The 16,247-nt window shown below is 37.8% G+C and overlaps 3 protein-coding genes across 3 annotated transcripts; 2 read left to right on the top strand and 1 right to left on the bottom strand.

The window, feature by feature from the left end:
• Positions 1-7,091: 7,091 nt before the first annotated feature.
• On the top strand, positions 7,092-8,592 carry LOC106154662 (sarcoplasmic calcium-binding protein-like). Its single transcript, XM_087017983.1, has one exon. The coding sequence runs from the start codon at positions 7,092-7,094 to the stop codon at positions 7,632-7,634; it is 543 nt and encodes a 180-aa protein (XP_086874109.1). The 3' UTR covers positions 7,635-8,592.
• A 28-nt stretch (positions 8,593-8,620) lies between these two features.
• LOC147760690 (sarcoplasmic calcium-binding protein-like) lies at positions 8,621-9,689 on the top strand. The gene has a single exon (XM_087017982.1). It carries the CDS (start codon positions 8,660-8,662, stop codon positions 9,305-9,307), a length of 648 nt encoding a protein of 215 aa, XP_086874108.1. The 5' UTR covers positions 8,621-8,659; the 3' UTR covers positions 9,308-9,689.
• Positions 9,690-9,941: 252 nt separating this feature from the next.
• On the bottom strand, positions 9,942-16,181 carry LOC106154669 (cell adhesion molecule 3). The gene is made up of 7 exons (XM_013529093.3): positions 15,994-16,181; positions 13,187-13,454; positions 12,496-12,611; positions 11,852-12,148; positions 11,386-11,454; positions 10,925-10,975; positions 9,942-10,602 (listed from the first exon to the last, which is right to left on the bottom strand). Exons 1-7 carry the CDS (start codon positions 16,046-16,048, stop codon positions 10,517-10,519), a joined length of 942 nt encoding a protein of 313 aa, XP_013384547.2. The 5' UTR covers positions 16,049-16,181; the 3' UTR covers positions 9,942-10,516.
• Between the last annotated feature and the right edge of the window lie 66 nt (positions 16,182-16,247).

Here is a 16,247-nt window from a genome sequence, read left to right as displayed (position 1 = left end):
AATCCAAAATCCAGACTAGTATATGACCAGGAAAATAGGATTGAATCAGATTATGACTATCAAGACGAGTACTATGGTCCTAATATTGTCTCCACAACCCACAATGCCCAATGTGCCATAGTTGGAATCAGTACTGTGCCCTTAGTGAAAAAGTGGTTTGAAGCTTGCAAATCATACCACAAACAAGCCACGGAAGATGTTGTCAATTCAGGATCAGGCTCACAACTCAAATTTCCCTATATCGGCTCTATGGGATCTAAACTAGGACATGTTTCTCTAACTTTCTACAGTACAGCCAAATCCAAGAAAATACATATCCAAGGAGCAGCTTATATGCTTTGGCTCGCAAATGACTATCCAAAAATTGCAATGCTCATATCAACACCCAAAAAGATCCAGCCAGCAGTGGCAGCCAGCCAGACAGTAGTGCAAACTGAAATCACAGAAATTACCAGTAAATCAGCAGAAGAATTTGATACAGCAATACTAGATAACAGTCAAACTGAGCTTAAAAAACCAACAAAGCCTCGCCATTCCTCAACTCCCAAAGGATTCAAAACAGGCAAACTTTATTCTAGTCCCAAAAACATGAAATCAGAGAGAGAAATTTGCAAAATACAAGAAACTCTTCAAACAATTGAAAACCAGTACTCAGTATTAATGCTTAAAACTGCAGATAAAGAGAGACAGGATACAAAGAATAGCAATGAAAAGTTACAAGCCATAGAGGAGCAGCTTACTGGGCTAACTACAGTCAATGCAGAGCAATACAAAGACTTGAAAGACACCCTGACCCGCTTAACAGCCCAATTAACAACATTATCAGATCAAGTGGGGAAGCTTGGCTGCCAGCTTACTGCAAAACAAACAACAAGTGTGAATGAAGGGACCCAATGTGCCTTTATTCCCACCATCACTGCAACATCAGATACTGGAACTCAGTGTGATATACCTCCTCCCCAATCACCAACAACAAACTGTGGAGTACAATGCATCATAGATGTGACAGATAATTGCACCTCGCCACAAGCACCTGCAGAGATGCCTCTCCCAAACAATGGACCAGGTAACAAGGAGTCACAGATATCAGAAACTACAGGTAACCTATTGATGAAGCCCACCCCTCTACCTGTGCTAACCAGCATCAAACTAAATCACGTAGAGACCAGCAACATGACATGTTCACCTGTGTCCACGATACAGGTGGGAGAAGAGGATCCCCTACCATCCTCTACTAACACCATACCCTCTAGTGGAGCTGCACAAAACAAATCTTTCCCACCCAAGGGTAAAGTAACTGAGACTTTGGATGTACAACCTCAAATCACCACAACCCCCACAAACAGTGATGGCACTAGTATCCAATACCCTTTGAACACTGAAAAAGGCCCTGGACATACAAGATGGAATATTAAAATCAACACAGGACCCCTTGATAATGCAATAGTATCTAGCTCAATTGGAAAGGGACTCAATGCTAACAAAATTTTCCCTGGGACCAATAGCCATTGTTTTGCTTTGAGTGGTGGACAAATATCAGATGCAAAGGCAGTGATCGAGGAGAGCAACTGGGGCAGTCCAAAAACCATTTCTCTTATAATTGGATCAAACAACATCCAAAAACAACAACCACGTGAAACTTGTGACGAATTGAAGAGCTTGATTACAAGTGTTAAGCAGAAATATCCTGACACTGAAATTATAGTCAGCAACATACTACCTCGGTGGGGTAACTGGTCATTCAACAAAAAAGCTCAGGAAACAAACACTCTCACCCAAAGATATTGTCAATCATTGGAAAATGTTACCTACATCCAGAACACTGACATCACTGACAAGCGGTGGCTATTTAGCCATGATGGAATTCACCTGAACTTTAAAGGGACAATATCGCTTGCTCGCAACATCAAACAAGCTGCCAGACACACACCTCGCCGTACCTTTCCTGCCCATCATGTACACCAACATCGGCGTAACAATGACATTCATCAGCCACAGCCAGTGCCACAGAAGGATAGCAATATTGGTAACGAACTTAAAATGCTGAGAGACTGCTTAATCAAACTAGAGCATAAGCTAAGGTAATTCTTTTCCAAAGCTAGTTATATGATCACTCACAAGTACAGTAAAGAACTACAAATATCCAGTGGATGCCATATGTAAGTAATAGTCATTATTAGTATTCATTACTTTGAAAGAAAGACTAATAGTCACAACCTATAAAATGAAAGAGTTATAAGTTATTGCAAACATTCTCACTATAGCTTACTACTTATATTCTAAATATACACACAATGGTTATGTTTACTAATTACTTTCCTACTGAAAATAATATAAGGAAAGTGTCTGTAAAAATCACTACATATAATCCATAAGTCAGATGAGGATGTATTGATTTTAATTAAGATGAAGCTGAACTTTTTTTTTTTTTTTTTTTTTTAAATTGAAAGCTTTAAGTGACCAACTAAATGCTTTAAGTAAATACTGAAAACTACTACTAGTAAGTGAATATCAACAAAAAGAAAAAGAAGATTTTCTCCCTGATTAATTACTAGTATAACACTGAGTAAGTTCATTGAAGTAGTGTGGATAGGTCTTTTTGTATGTTTTTTAAAGAGATATCAATAATTACAGAGAAACATGTTACGCATCGGTATGAGAAATATTAGAGGATTAGCAAAGAAACTTACTGATGAAAACTTTGTTGAGATGGTCGAAAATTTTGATATATTCATATGTGTAGAAACTTTTAGCACCCTGAGATCAAAAATGGTCCTACCTAGTGGAACACATGGCCACTTCTACAAAATAAAAACAAAAAAGAAAACAAAAGGACGCCCATCCGGCGGTATAGTCATATATTACAGAAAACAATTTAGTGGTGCTCTTCATGTAATGTCTAGCAAAAGTGAGAATACCTTATGGATAAGGCTACCAGGACAGTGTTTCGGTCTCCAAAAAGACTTATTCGTGTGTGCAGTATATATTAAGCCAAAGAATGGGAGATTTGATGAAGCTACCTTTGACATCCTTGAAGAGGAAATAGCTCAGTATCAATCAGATGGCATGATATGCCTCATGGGTGATTTTAACGCTAGAACTGGTACACTCCCAGATTATATCAAAAATGATAACACACACGGTATCCCAGTGCCTGGTAGCCACCCCACAGATATGCTCACTCCTGCTCGGAACAACTTAGACAGTATCATAAACTCTCAGGGAAGAACCCTTGTAGAATTATGCATTAGCAGCAATTTGAGAATACTGAATGGAAGAGTGTTAGGAAATTCATTAGGGTACTACACATGTTACAATCAAAATGGCTGTAGTGCAGTGGATTATGCAGTTTTGAGTGATAAGTTAGTTGATAGTGTAAAGTATTTCACTGTTCACCCAATTGACTATATCTCAGATCACTGTCTTCTAGATCTCACAATTGCAAGTAAGGGTTTCAAGGAGTCACCAAAAATTATTCCGCTTCAAAAATTCAAAGATCAGTACATCTGGGGCAATGACTCTGCAGATAAATTTCTTAGTGAACTGGAAAGTGAAAAAAACATAGAAGCCATATGTGAATTTCAAACTACCACCTTCCCAACTACTAAAGAGGGAGTAAATAAGGCATGTCAGTCTTTTAATAAAATCCTAGATGGCGCGGCTAGTGCATCACTGCGTACAAAAAGAATGTCAAAGAAAAATAGTAATCCAAGAAAAGGGAATAAAAAACAGCCCTGGTTTGACAATCAATGCATCGAAGTAAAACGGAATGTTAAACACCTTGGGAGACTACTCCACAAAAACCCGAATAATCACTTTATCTCTCACACTTATCATCAAGCTTGCAAAAAGTACAAACAACTTCTGAAAAAGAAAAAACAAGAACATAAAGACAACCTCCTTGAAAAGCTTTTGAACATTGAAGAAAAGAACCCCAAAGAATTTTGGCAAATTATCAAAAAACTTAAAAAAGAAGAGGATCAGAACAACCTTATTGCCCCTGATGTATGGCACAATTACTTCCAACAACTGTGTGGTATCCCGCCTCCAGGTGACAATGATATTGATGATGAATTGAAAAAATATGAAGATTGCCCTGGGAATCCCAAACTAGATGACCCTATAACCATTCTGGAGGTCCAAAAAGCACTCAGAAAGCTAAAAAATGGCAAAGCACCTGGGGCAGATAGCATACGAAATGAAATGCTTAAGACTGGGCGACCATACCTAACTGGTGCGATGACTAAAATTTTTAACCTGGTCTTAAACTCTGGTGAGATCCCTGATGCTTGGAATTTAGGCATAGTCATACCACTCTATAAGTCTGGTGAGTGTCTGGATCCCTCAAATTACAGGGGTCTTTGCATTACAAGCTGTTTGGGTAAGTTATTTAATTCTATTCTGGCAAATAGGCTAACTGACTTGATTGAAAAGGAAGGCAAACTCAGCGAAGAACAGGGTGGGTTCAGACCAAGTTACAGAACAACTGATCACATTTTCACACTTAAATCAATTATTAACAGATATACAAATCAAAATAGGAAGGTCTATGCATGTTTTATTGATTTTAAAAAGGCATTTGATTCGGTATGGCACAAAGGTCTATTACTCAAATTACAGAAACTTGGAATAGGAGGAAAATTTTACAATCTGATTAAACATATGTACAAAAATACTAAATTAGGAATCTCCACAGGCAACAGCTATACCAAACCTTTTTTTGCTAAGATTGGAATCCGCCAAGGGGATAATCTAAGCCCAACACTCTTTAATATATTTATAGACGACATAAAAGAATCCTTCCACACATGCAAAGCCACAGACAAGGTAGATGGCATCAATCACATACTCTATGCCGATGATCTGGTCCTACTGTCAAGAACAAAGGATGGACTGCAAAATCTACTGAACAAATTAGAACAGTACTGTCAAAAGTGGAAGTTACACATTAATACAAAGAAAACAAAAATAATGGTGTTTAGGAAGAAGGGCAAACTTGACCATCAAACAAAATTTTACATAAATGATGAACCCATAGAAGAAGTAAAACAATACCCATATTTGGGAATAGTTTTCTCCAATACTGGCTCATTAAAGGAAGCAATTGAAAATTTAAAGAAAAAGGCCCTAAAAGCCCTGTTTTCCCTTAAAGGAGCACTTGCCTCTCAAAACATCTCCAAACCTCTTTTGTGCATGAACTTATTTGACAAACTCATCAAACCAATTTTGCTTTATGGTAGTGAGGTCTGGTCACAGGAGATACTAAAACAGAAAAACATGTCTCTGAAAAAGATTAATAAAATGCCATTCGAACAGGTACACTTGAAATTTTGCAAATGGATTTTAGGTCTAAGAAAGCAGGCTAGCAATACCATGTCTAGAGCCGAACTCGGCAGGTACCCTATTTTTCCAACTATAGCTAAACTTGTCCAAAGATATAGTCTTAGACTGGAACAACTACCAGATAATAGAATTGTAAAACAGGTGTACAATCTTGAGCAAGACACAAAGGGAAACACATGGACAGAATCCATCCAATCTTTTCACAATTGTTGGGGTTTCTCAGAAGATAACAACCCACCAAAGAAATTACATCAAATAGAAAACCTAGTAGAAAAATTGAACATAAAAATCGAAAAACTCTTTTGGCAGGAATTAAATAGTTCGACCTCAAACAAATTAAGGACATACAAAACAATTAAAAAATCTTATGAATGTGAAAATTACATCAAAATGAGTGTCTCACCCTTAGATATCAAAACACTAGCAAAAATTAGACTAAGTGACCACGACCTAGCAATAGAAAGGGGCCGATACACAAACCCTAAAACTCCACTTGATGAGAGAAAATGTAAAGCTTGCAACTGTGTAGAGGATGAAAAACATTTCCTCACAGAATGCACAAGATACACTGTTGAGAGGCAACGAATGCATGATGAACTACTGAAAATCAGTGTAGTGGGTCTAGATGACAGTGATCAGATATTGTCAATTCTCCTTAATCCACCCTGTCATAAAAGTCTCAAAGTAATAGCAGAATTTGTAAAGACTGCTGTTAAAATACATAGTTCACCTGAAATCTAGTATATCACAGCCACTTATTGTCAATAATGCTGTGAATAGCTTAATTAATTAATATTATAGCATAATTTGCATTAACACATGTATGATTTAACATACTACATATGTAAACATATATAATTGTATACCCATATATATATTATGTAAATATTGTAGTCTAGAGAGCCTGCAAATGTATTCACATCATTTAGTGCTCAATAAACTTATTATTATTATTATAGTAATATATGACTAGAACATCGTGAATTCGGTGACAAGGATACTGAATAATAACAAAAAACATTTATGCCGAATCCATTCTGATTAACCGCTGTTATCATATTCGAATTTTAATTAAAAGCTACAAATAAAAATGTTTTCTTGACATTCATAAACATTATATAAACTTTATATATGCTTTTATATATACTGAAGTATGATATCTCCAACTATGTAATAGCTCTTTCTGATAATTACGATTTTTCATAGAACATCTGTTCAGACAACTACATATTTATCGATGTTAAGTGTTTCACTCAATCTGAACCACACTTTTGCCTCTAGAAAAAGAAATTGTATGTTTTACTAGTCATTGCCAATTCTTTTTATCTGATCAGTTCTTACATTTCAAAACGACCGTTTGAAGATAATGAATATCTGACCTTGGACAGGGACACCGTATCTCATTTCTAACTGTTGTGAGTGCCTTGAGAAAATTAACAGGTGAAACAGTTATTCTGCCACTTTATGTGCGAACTCAGCATCGAGAGGTACTCGTTAAGAAATCTACTTTTGACAAGGGACAAAGGACAATATATACTCTGAAAGAGGATACTATTTCGACAAGTACTTTTTAAATGTAAGTAAAATAATTATTACATTGTATTTGAAATGACGTCACTTGAGTAAGTAAGAAAAGGGCATAAATGTCATGCCAGGGTCTTGTTTCATTTCTCTCTCATTGCCCACATGTATTTGCCATTTATCACCTGGAAGAGAAGAAATGTTCTCATAATGGCTTTCAGAACAAAATGGCAGCAGCTCCCTTCCCCTACTTTTGGGTACGTAAGATGCGATCTTTCTTCGTCCTCTTTGACAGAGACCTTGACGGATTGGTCAACAAGAAGGATTACGTCGACTGGATTGCTGAAAGAGTGAGTCAATTAATACCCAAGGAGAAAGCGGAGGCATACATCCCACTGTGTTCGGCGGCTTGGGACTTCTACTGGGCCGACAAGGCGGTCAATGACAACGTCAACATAGATGATATGATTCAAATCCATTCTCGCTATCTCAGTGATCCGAACTTCCACGAGTCGGCGGAAGAATATTTTGCTGCTTTCTTCGACTCTGTGGACGCCAATAGCGACGGGATGATTTCCCTTCCCGAGTACGTGGCTTTTCTTGAATGTTACGGCGTGCATCCCCTATCGGTGACTCCATCTTTCGAGGCACTGGACACCAATCACGATGGAATGATCAGCAAGGAAGAGTTCGTCACAGCCGGGACCGACTATTTCCAAGTAACCGCAGACACGCCTGCAAAACTTTTCTGGGGTCCTTTCCGTGGTTGAGGTTGTAGTCAAGGTCAGTTGATCACGTGGCCAGTGACAGTTGCAATCACACTGCTTTGGGCTGAGGAAGGGAATCGTATATTGTTCATCAAATTATAATTATTATCGCTGATGATATTTAGACTCTATACTGTATCGCTTTTGGTGTATCAGAGATAAGTGTGCCAGGATCCATTTGTACGTGAGACGTTGTCATTAGTACCGACGTTTCCATCCTTTATATTTTTTTCATAATTTTTATGTAGCTTGGACATGATATTCTGGGCATCCTCACTGCCTTTACAGGTGTACATCTACATTGCGCCGAAAATGTGTATCTTCACAATAGCCATAGTAATATTTGACTAAAACATCGTGAATTCGGTGACAAGGATACTGAATAATAACAAAAAAACATTTATGCCGAATCCATTCTGATTAACCGCTGTTATCATATTCGAATTTTAATTAAAAGCTACAAATTAAATTGTTAATTTCTTCTTGACAGTCATAAACATTATATAAACTTTATATATACTTTTATATATACTTAAGTATGATATCTCCAACTATGTAATAGCTCCTTCTGATAATTAATATTTTTCAGAGAACATTTGTTCAAACAGCTACATATTTATCGATGTACGTGTTTCACTCAATCTAAACCACACTTTTGCCTCTAGAAAAAGAAATTGTATGTTTTACTAGTCATTGCCAATTCTTTTTATCTGATCAGTTCTTACATTTCAAAACGACCGTTTGAAGATAATGAATATCTGACCTAGAACAAGGACACCGTATCTCATTTCTAACTGTTGTGAGTGCCTTGAGAAAATTAACAGGTGAAACAGTTATTCCGCCACTTTATGTGCGAACTCAGCATCGAGAGGTACTCGTTAAGAAATCTACTTTTGACAAGGGACAGAAGGACAATATATACTCTGAAAGAGGATACTATTTCGACAAGTAATTTTTAAACGTAAGTAAAATAATTATTACATTGTATATGATATGACGTCACTTGAGTAAGTAAGAAAAGGGCATAAATGTCATGCCAGGGTCTTATATTATTTCTCTCTCATTGCCCACATGTATTTGCCATTTATCACCTGGAACAGAAGAAATGTTCTCATAATGGCTTTCAGAACAAAATGGCAGCAGCTCCCTTCCCCTACTTTTGGGTACGTAAGATGCGATCTTTCTTCGTCCTCTTTGACAGAGATCTTGACGGATTGGTCAACAAGAAGGATTACGTCGACTGGATTGCTGGAAGAGTGAGTCAATTAATACCCAAGGAGAAAGCGGATGCATACATCCCACTGTGTTCTGCGGCTTGGGACTTTTACTGGTCCGACAAGGCGGTCAATGACAACGTCAACATAGATGATATGATTCAAATCCATTCTCGCTATCTCAGTGATCCGAACTTCCACGAGTGGGCGGAAGAATATTTTGCTGCTTTCTTCGACTCTGTGGACGCCAATAGTGACGGGATGATTTCCCTTCCCGAGTACGTGGCTTTTCTTGAATGTTACGGGGTGCACCCCCTATCGGTGACTCCATCTTTCGAGGCACTGGACACCAATCACGATGGGATGATCAGCAAGGAAGAGTTCGTCAAGGCTGGTACCGACTATTTCCAAGTAACTGTAGACACGCCTGCAAAACTTTTCTGGGGTCCTTTCCGTGGTTGAGGTTGTGCCAAGGTCTGTTGATCACGTGTAGCACGTGATCAATAACATTTGTTCCAGTCAGGTTAACTTTATTACAGTGGAATTGGTGGTTTTACTAATTGGACATTCGCTACATATTTGACTAGAAGAGACAATGTAGTGTTCAAGTTTCCCCCTCATATTGACAAAAATGACTTTTCAGTAATAGTATGTTACAAAATGGTGTGAAGCACAATTGGAAGTTAAACCTGTATCAAAGTTTTATCAAAGTTTTTTTGACGCTTTTTATGGCGAAGATGGAAACAGTCGACTGTGCATGGGCATCGTCACACCAGGACTTTCATATAAAATTGTCTCTATGAGAGCATTCACATCGAGAAGAGCCGAGGTCTAGCAAGGCCGAGACCTAAACATGGCAGACCTACATGAAAGGAAAACCGCGTAATCCTTTAATGGTCTCAATGAATGTCAATGAATGTCATAGAGAGGCCATTAAAAGATCAATCGGTCTTCCTTTCGTGTAGGTCCGCCATATTTAGGTCTCGGCCTTGCTAGACTTCGGCTCTTCTCGATGTGAATGGTCTCAATGCTGAAACAAATGCCCAAAACACACTGCATTTTAGGGGTGCCCAATCTTAAAACGAAAACCAAGCTGTGGGATTCGATTAATTTTTATTTTCATCAAAGACAACATTAACGTAAATGATATGCAGAAAAAGACTACAAATATGTTACATATGTTTTATACTCGAGTGAAAATGACTAATATATATATACAGTAGGCAAAACTAATTCCTTTAAAACTGCAAGTGACGCTTTATACATTCCTAATTGTCTCCGTCTTTTATATTATAGTGATACAGTTAGATAATGGAGTTAAAACATTTGGACCATATCAAACGTTGGTCATGTCGCAAGTGTGTTGCTATGTTCTCTAGATCAGTAAGACGAAATGTCAATTTACTGAATCACGCCCGACTGCTATCAACTGAGCGCCTACAGCGCGCTATTCCAATCACACAACTTTTGACCGAGTAGGGAAATCAAAAAATGTCTATCAAGTTATAATCGTTGGTGGCATTTATACCGTTTATTTTTCGGTTTGTCTGAAAAGAGTGTGACATAATCCATCTGTAAGCGAGGCACAGTTATTAGCACCAACCTCTTCGTCATTATATTTTTAATTTTGCTATAGCCTGGGGAAATTTTTATTGTTCATCGTCAGTGCTCTTATATCGCTATGAAAGTCAGTATCGCCACAATAGTCCAAGGTAATAGCAGTATATATATGCGGGAAACGCCGTGATCCTGGGGACCTGTTAACGGAATAATAACAAGCATTATATTCATTAGATGCTGTTATTATATCAACATGTTAGTTATCTGGATAATGAAAAAAAAAAAAAAAACATCCTAGTTAGCCCCAGTTAGCATATCCATTATTTTAAAGAAAAACTACTACTATTAATAAAAAATAATTAATTTCTTCTTGCTAGTCATGTTCTCCTTATTCATATTTTGAAATACGATATCCCCAGATGTAGTTGCATTCTAAGCTATCATTTGGCTTTTTATCTTTTCATCTTTGGGGAAAAGTCTTTATCGACTCAAAATGAAAGTTGAAATAAATAAAATCACCTTGGGCACCGGATGTGAAATTCGCTAGTGAATAATCTGGAGTTGTAGTTGCTGAAATGATACATATGGAATGTTGATAGCGGACTTAGATTAACATCCTTACTGATAGATTCAGTGTCTGATTTATGATAAAAAAAACAGTAAATTATGCCAATTTTGGGGACAGGTAAAGATAATCTTAGCTTCAATTTCACTTCGCTCGTTATGACTTTCTGCAAAGGAAGACCAAAAGAGTACTTGGGATTTAAGATACAGGAAGGAAACATATCCACTGTATCCTCCTCCCCTGGATCGGTCATTGACTATATACTGTGGAAATTCGGATATCATGATTTAAAAATTTTGCTTATAACCGTTAAATTTCAGGTATAAGACAAAAATAAGACTGAATATGCTACAACATGGAAGTAAAGGCGGGGTAATAAGCTACCATGCAGATGATATATTAATATGATATTTACCGGCCAAAGTCACATTAACCACGCCCTCTGGTTCCGGTTCCGGTTCCGGTTCTGGAGAAACGGTAGGTTCTAAATATAAAATAACACATTCACAATCAATTATTGTTAAGGTCACAATCACACAAACCATTCTTTTACGTCGAATGCTGGTTTGTGTGTGAATAAGCTGCAATATTTTTTTTCTAATAGTAATAATAAATCGACTAAGAAGGTGCAATTTAGTTTGCATTTATCGTTTTCTGTAACGGGGCGGTCACGGTAAATGAAATATTCTAGTGTCACAAGTACCGGTGCGTATGCATATATTTTTTAACAAGTAAAACATACTCACCGACATTTGATGAAAAAAGTCAACCAAAAGATATCAAATAGATTTCACGAAACATACAAACAAAATATCACTATCTATCTTCAGACCATGCCTACTTCACCATAGATCTATCTTTATTCAAAACATAAAACATACCTGCAGCTGCTCGAGGGTTTATACTCATATTTGTCGCTGTAGTTAAGGTCACGTGGTTCATAGAACACGTGTACGTGACGTCAGTGGTCTCTGTGACGTCGATCATGCTTTCAACTGTGAACAAGCCATCTGTCTGTGATGTCACTACTTTGCTGTTGTTAGAACTGACGTTTAGCGACACCTCATCCCGATACCACGTGATACTAGGTGCTGGCCGACCACCGGAAGCTGTGCAGTTAAGACGGTAAGTAGATTCCGACAGTATGCTTGCTTGGGGCTCCTGTAGTTGCGGGGTAACTGGATAAAATTTTTAAAGAATCATTGTATCGACTGCAAAGATGTTCGTCTAAGTCTTTTTTTTATCGACTCTGTCCTTAATAAGGCTTCGTTCACATGGAATGTCTATTTTCTAAAAATCTATTTTCTATTCGCGGTATCTTATGATCACGGTCTGTGCCCTGAATATCCCGCCGCGTAATTACTGGCAGCGCGAGCCAGTTACTTATAGTAACTTATAGTAAAGGCACATAATCTACATGTGTAACGGTAAACCGAAAAAAGAAAGATTTTATAATACATGCACATACTTGACATTTATAATACTTAACCATCCATCGAATGCGCTTGGCACTCGTATAACTTACCGTTGACGACTATGACTGCGGGAGAGCTAATTTCTGAAGATGAAGAGTCAAGGGTCACAGTGCACGTGTAATTTCCGTCGTCTGTGGCTCTCAGAGATGATATGGATAAGGTGTTTCTGAAATATCACAAAGGCGTGAAAAAATGTATGACCGCATTTCAGAAATCCCTTACATCTGAAACTTCATACAAGAAAATACTTTGGAATATCTATAATAGGTAATTATAATAATACATATAATTTGTTCAATACTGGAGAAAAGCAAGTCACACTTTTTCTCTGTTTTAACTCTTCACATACATGTTCATTTATACTCTTGGAATACGCCTTATCAACATTAAGTAATCATTTCACCTACTTCTTCCCAACCCACAGGTAGCAGCCAAAAATATTCACATTTATGAGATGTATTTGTGTTAGAATAATTTCATATAATTCCTTGCCGAGTACATGTCTCCGGCTTTTGGTTGCATATCTTAAAAATAGTAAAACAGACCAGGCGAAACTGTAGTACTGGTATTTACAAACCTGAACCCGTGTTGGTAATGTAGAGACAGCAAAGGGAAAATGGTGTTTCAGTACTGATATAAGTGTCAAACACGTTTTAACTCAAACAGACCCAGATTTGAGAAGACATCATCCATAAAGTCAAAATCAACAAAGCTGACAATTTTATTTTCTGCACACTTTACCTGTTAGCATCCCGGTCATTCAAAATAATAACACCCGGGCGGGTGTCGAATTCAGCAAATTTGTACTCTCGATCACTTATGAAGGAAAACCTGTACAGTTTCTCTGGAACGACATCTGCCTTCCATTTGGGGACTCTGTACCATTCAAGACTCAACGGATACTCGGTGATGTCGAGGGTATAGGAGCACGCAATACTGGCGGTGGCCCCCGTCTCGAAGATTAAAGACGCGTTCCAAGGGTGTTCCAAAGATATATTAAGACCGTCGGCTGAAAAAAAGAGGATAGATATATTTCATAAATGTATAAGCAAAAATAAGTGGGTTGAATTGTACTAAAAAAGAAAAGGCAGGGAGGCTATGGTGGAGTACATACAAGTAGATTAGATGTCAAAAAGTAGAGTTACACCCCATTTCCATAGATTAGATCGACCTACTTTAGATCGACCTAACTCCCTGGGGGTTCACGCTAAATAGCTGTCAGCCGGGCGGACACGAAAGTTAATTACCACTTGCAGCTTGTAGTAGGCGGGGACGGACACTTAAGGGGGATTATCTGACAGTAATCTGGTGAGACTCCCTGCGGTGATAGATCGATCTAAAGTTGTGGGAATAGACCCTTACACCCCATTCTCATAGATTAGATCGACCTACATTGGATCGACCTAACTCCCTGGGGGTTCACGCTAAATAGCTGTCAGCCGGGCGGACACGAAAGTTAATTACCCCTTATAGCTTGTAGTAGGCGGGGACGGACAGTTAAGGCGGATTATCTGACAGTAATCTACTGAGACTCCCCGCGGTGATAGATCGATCTAAAAGTTGTGAGAACAGAGCCTTAAACAAGCGATGGGGATTATATTCTTATCTGCATATGGTTCAGTGCATGGTGAGAAACCATTTACATGTATACAATTGGTGGTGGAGACTATTCTCATAAGAGATTTTAAACGGGGACATTTTGCAAGGGCGTTGATAATGTCCAAATCAGTCAAACGCAGTCATTGAACACATGCATATCAATTTAACGAGTAATAGCGTTATAGTTATTTTGAAAAAAAAAAAATCCCAATGCACAGCAAGCCAGTGGAACTTAAATTGCATCTAATTGCGCATGGCAGCTACTACAGTGGTCCTTATTCTAAGACACGACCTATATTATTCAATGGGTGGAACTGGAATCGCTTGTATAACAGCATACAGATCACTGTGGTTTATATGGTACATGGATCAGTGCTGACTCAACAGTATGGTGATTTGATTTTAACCACTATCAGCGTGTTTTCTATTCATACTTGGACAACATTTAACTCACACTGAAGGAATTTACATTCAATTGTTTATCTCTCGTGACCAATTAACATCTTTTTTAATGTATACTCCCTTGGTAAGAAAAAAATCATCTCAGCAACCCGATTTGTATAAGACAAGGGGTCCGTCTCAATAAAAAATAACAAGTATGAGGTCGCTGTAAGATTTAAGTTTGCTTTTATCCAGGATAAATCAACAACTGGATGAAACGGATACCTTTCTCATCGATATTCTAGCATTTTACGTTGAAACGTTTGAACTGACAGTCAACGCCAACTTAATTTTCAACTTGCGTTGATTAAATAGATCATGTAGGAGCATCGGAATTGATGTAATTCACCAGACACCTCGGGGCATATAAGCATCAACATTATTACTTCTTATTAAATTACTCATCTTAATGAATTTGAAAACATAATTTAAAACATGTTATGTTATTACTTTTCCTTTTTCGGTTCTTTTTGCTCCAAGTTCTTGGTTCAATAGTTGCACTTTCCCTTGCTTCGTTGAAAAAATACCTTCACTTTGCTACGTGCTCACATCCACGCTTCTGTGTTTATTAACAAAGCGGTTATGACGGGTTGTCAAAAACGATAACTACCCGCGTGGCACATGGGGCGAAGGTGTAGAGGTGTTTTGGGCTTGAAAATAAGGTTTTAGGAATAATTTTGGGACTTGACCCGATAATTTTGGCATGGATGATAATAAACAGTTAACCTATTAAACTGATCATTTTTGTATTATTACAACAACAAACGTATGGGAACAATCGCTTGAGAACAAAGTCCAGCTATTGTTCTTATGAACAGTCACGTGTATATAAGTTTCAATGATTTGCTTTGCATTTTGCATGATTACATTTTGCACACTTCCTAGGACTCTCTGTGAGGGTTCCCAAAACAAATAAAACGATTAAAGGCAATGAGTCGTATATTTTTTACCGGGCTGAAAATAATTGGGATCGATTTTGACGTTTAACCCGCAGGAGGCTAGCTTAGCCTAGCATTTTTTCAATCCTGCCAACCAACACTTCTTTGTTCATAATGTTAAGCTTGATATCTTTTGATTAAGGGGATACATTTAGGTTCATGTGAATTTATGAAGTTGAGAAAAAACAAATACCTTGATCAAAATCTTAGAACAACTGAATAACTCTTAAGGCATATGTAACATGCCCGCGACAATTGTGTATGTTCCCAGTGCATAAAACACTACGGGGCTTGATAAAGGTTTAAGGTACAAATATACAAGCGAAGAATAACCATCCGATTGGTGTATACATGTTTAATCTTAGCACACAAAAGCATTACGCAAATTACACACACGCTTTAGAGAATACCTGTGAAAATTATGTCAGGAAGCTACCATTCATTCACGCGGCCTCTTTCTTAAACCGTAACTTTTCTGTTAACATTCCTACATCGGTTTTCTAAAATAGATTTTTTTGTCATATCTTTATCCCTCTGTGGAAGCGTATATTGTATCAGAAGCTTACTTACCTCCGGAATAAAACAAACAAAGAATGAGCACTAGAGTCCCCCGACACTGGTCCATTTTCCTCTTCTGCAGTGGACGGCTCAAGATCACTTGTCAATTTTCTTTACAGGTGCGCATGCGCTGACGTGCCAGTGGCGCACTCATTACATACACTTTGTTGCTGTGAGGCTAATTATTCCTCGATGACTGTTGTGGCAATCTCTTTACAAAATGAAATTCTTGAATTGCGGAAGCAACGAATTGACGCCCTGTTAAC

Source organism: Lingula anatina, chromosome 7 (assembly GCF_051362555.1).
Source record: "Lingula anatina isolate TDL-2025a chromosome 7, LinAna3.0, whole genome shotgun sequence".
NCBI classification, from domain to species: domain Eukaryota; kingdom Metazoa; phylum Brachiopoda; class Lingulata; order Lingulida; family Lingulidae; genus Lingula; species Lingula anatina.
This window is presented reverse-complemented; position numbering and strand designations above follow the sequence as displayed.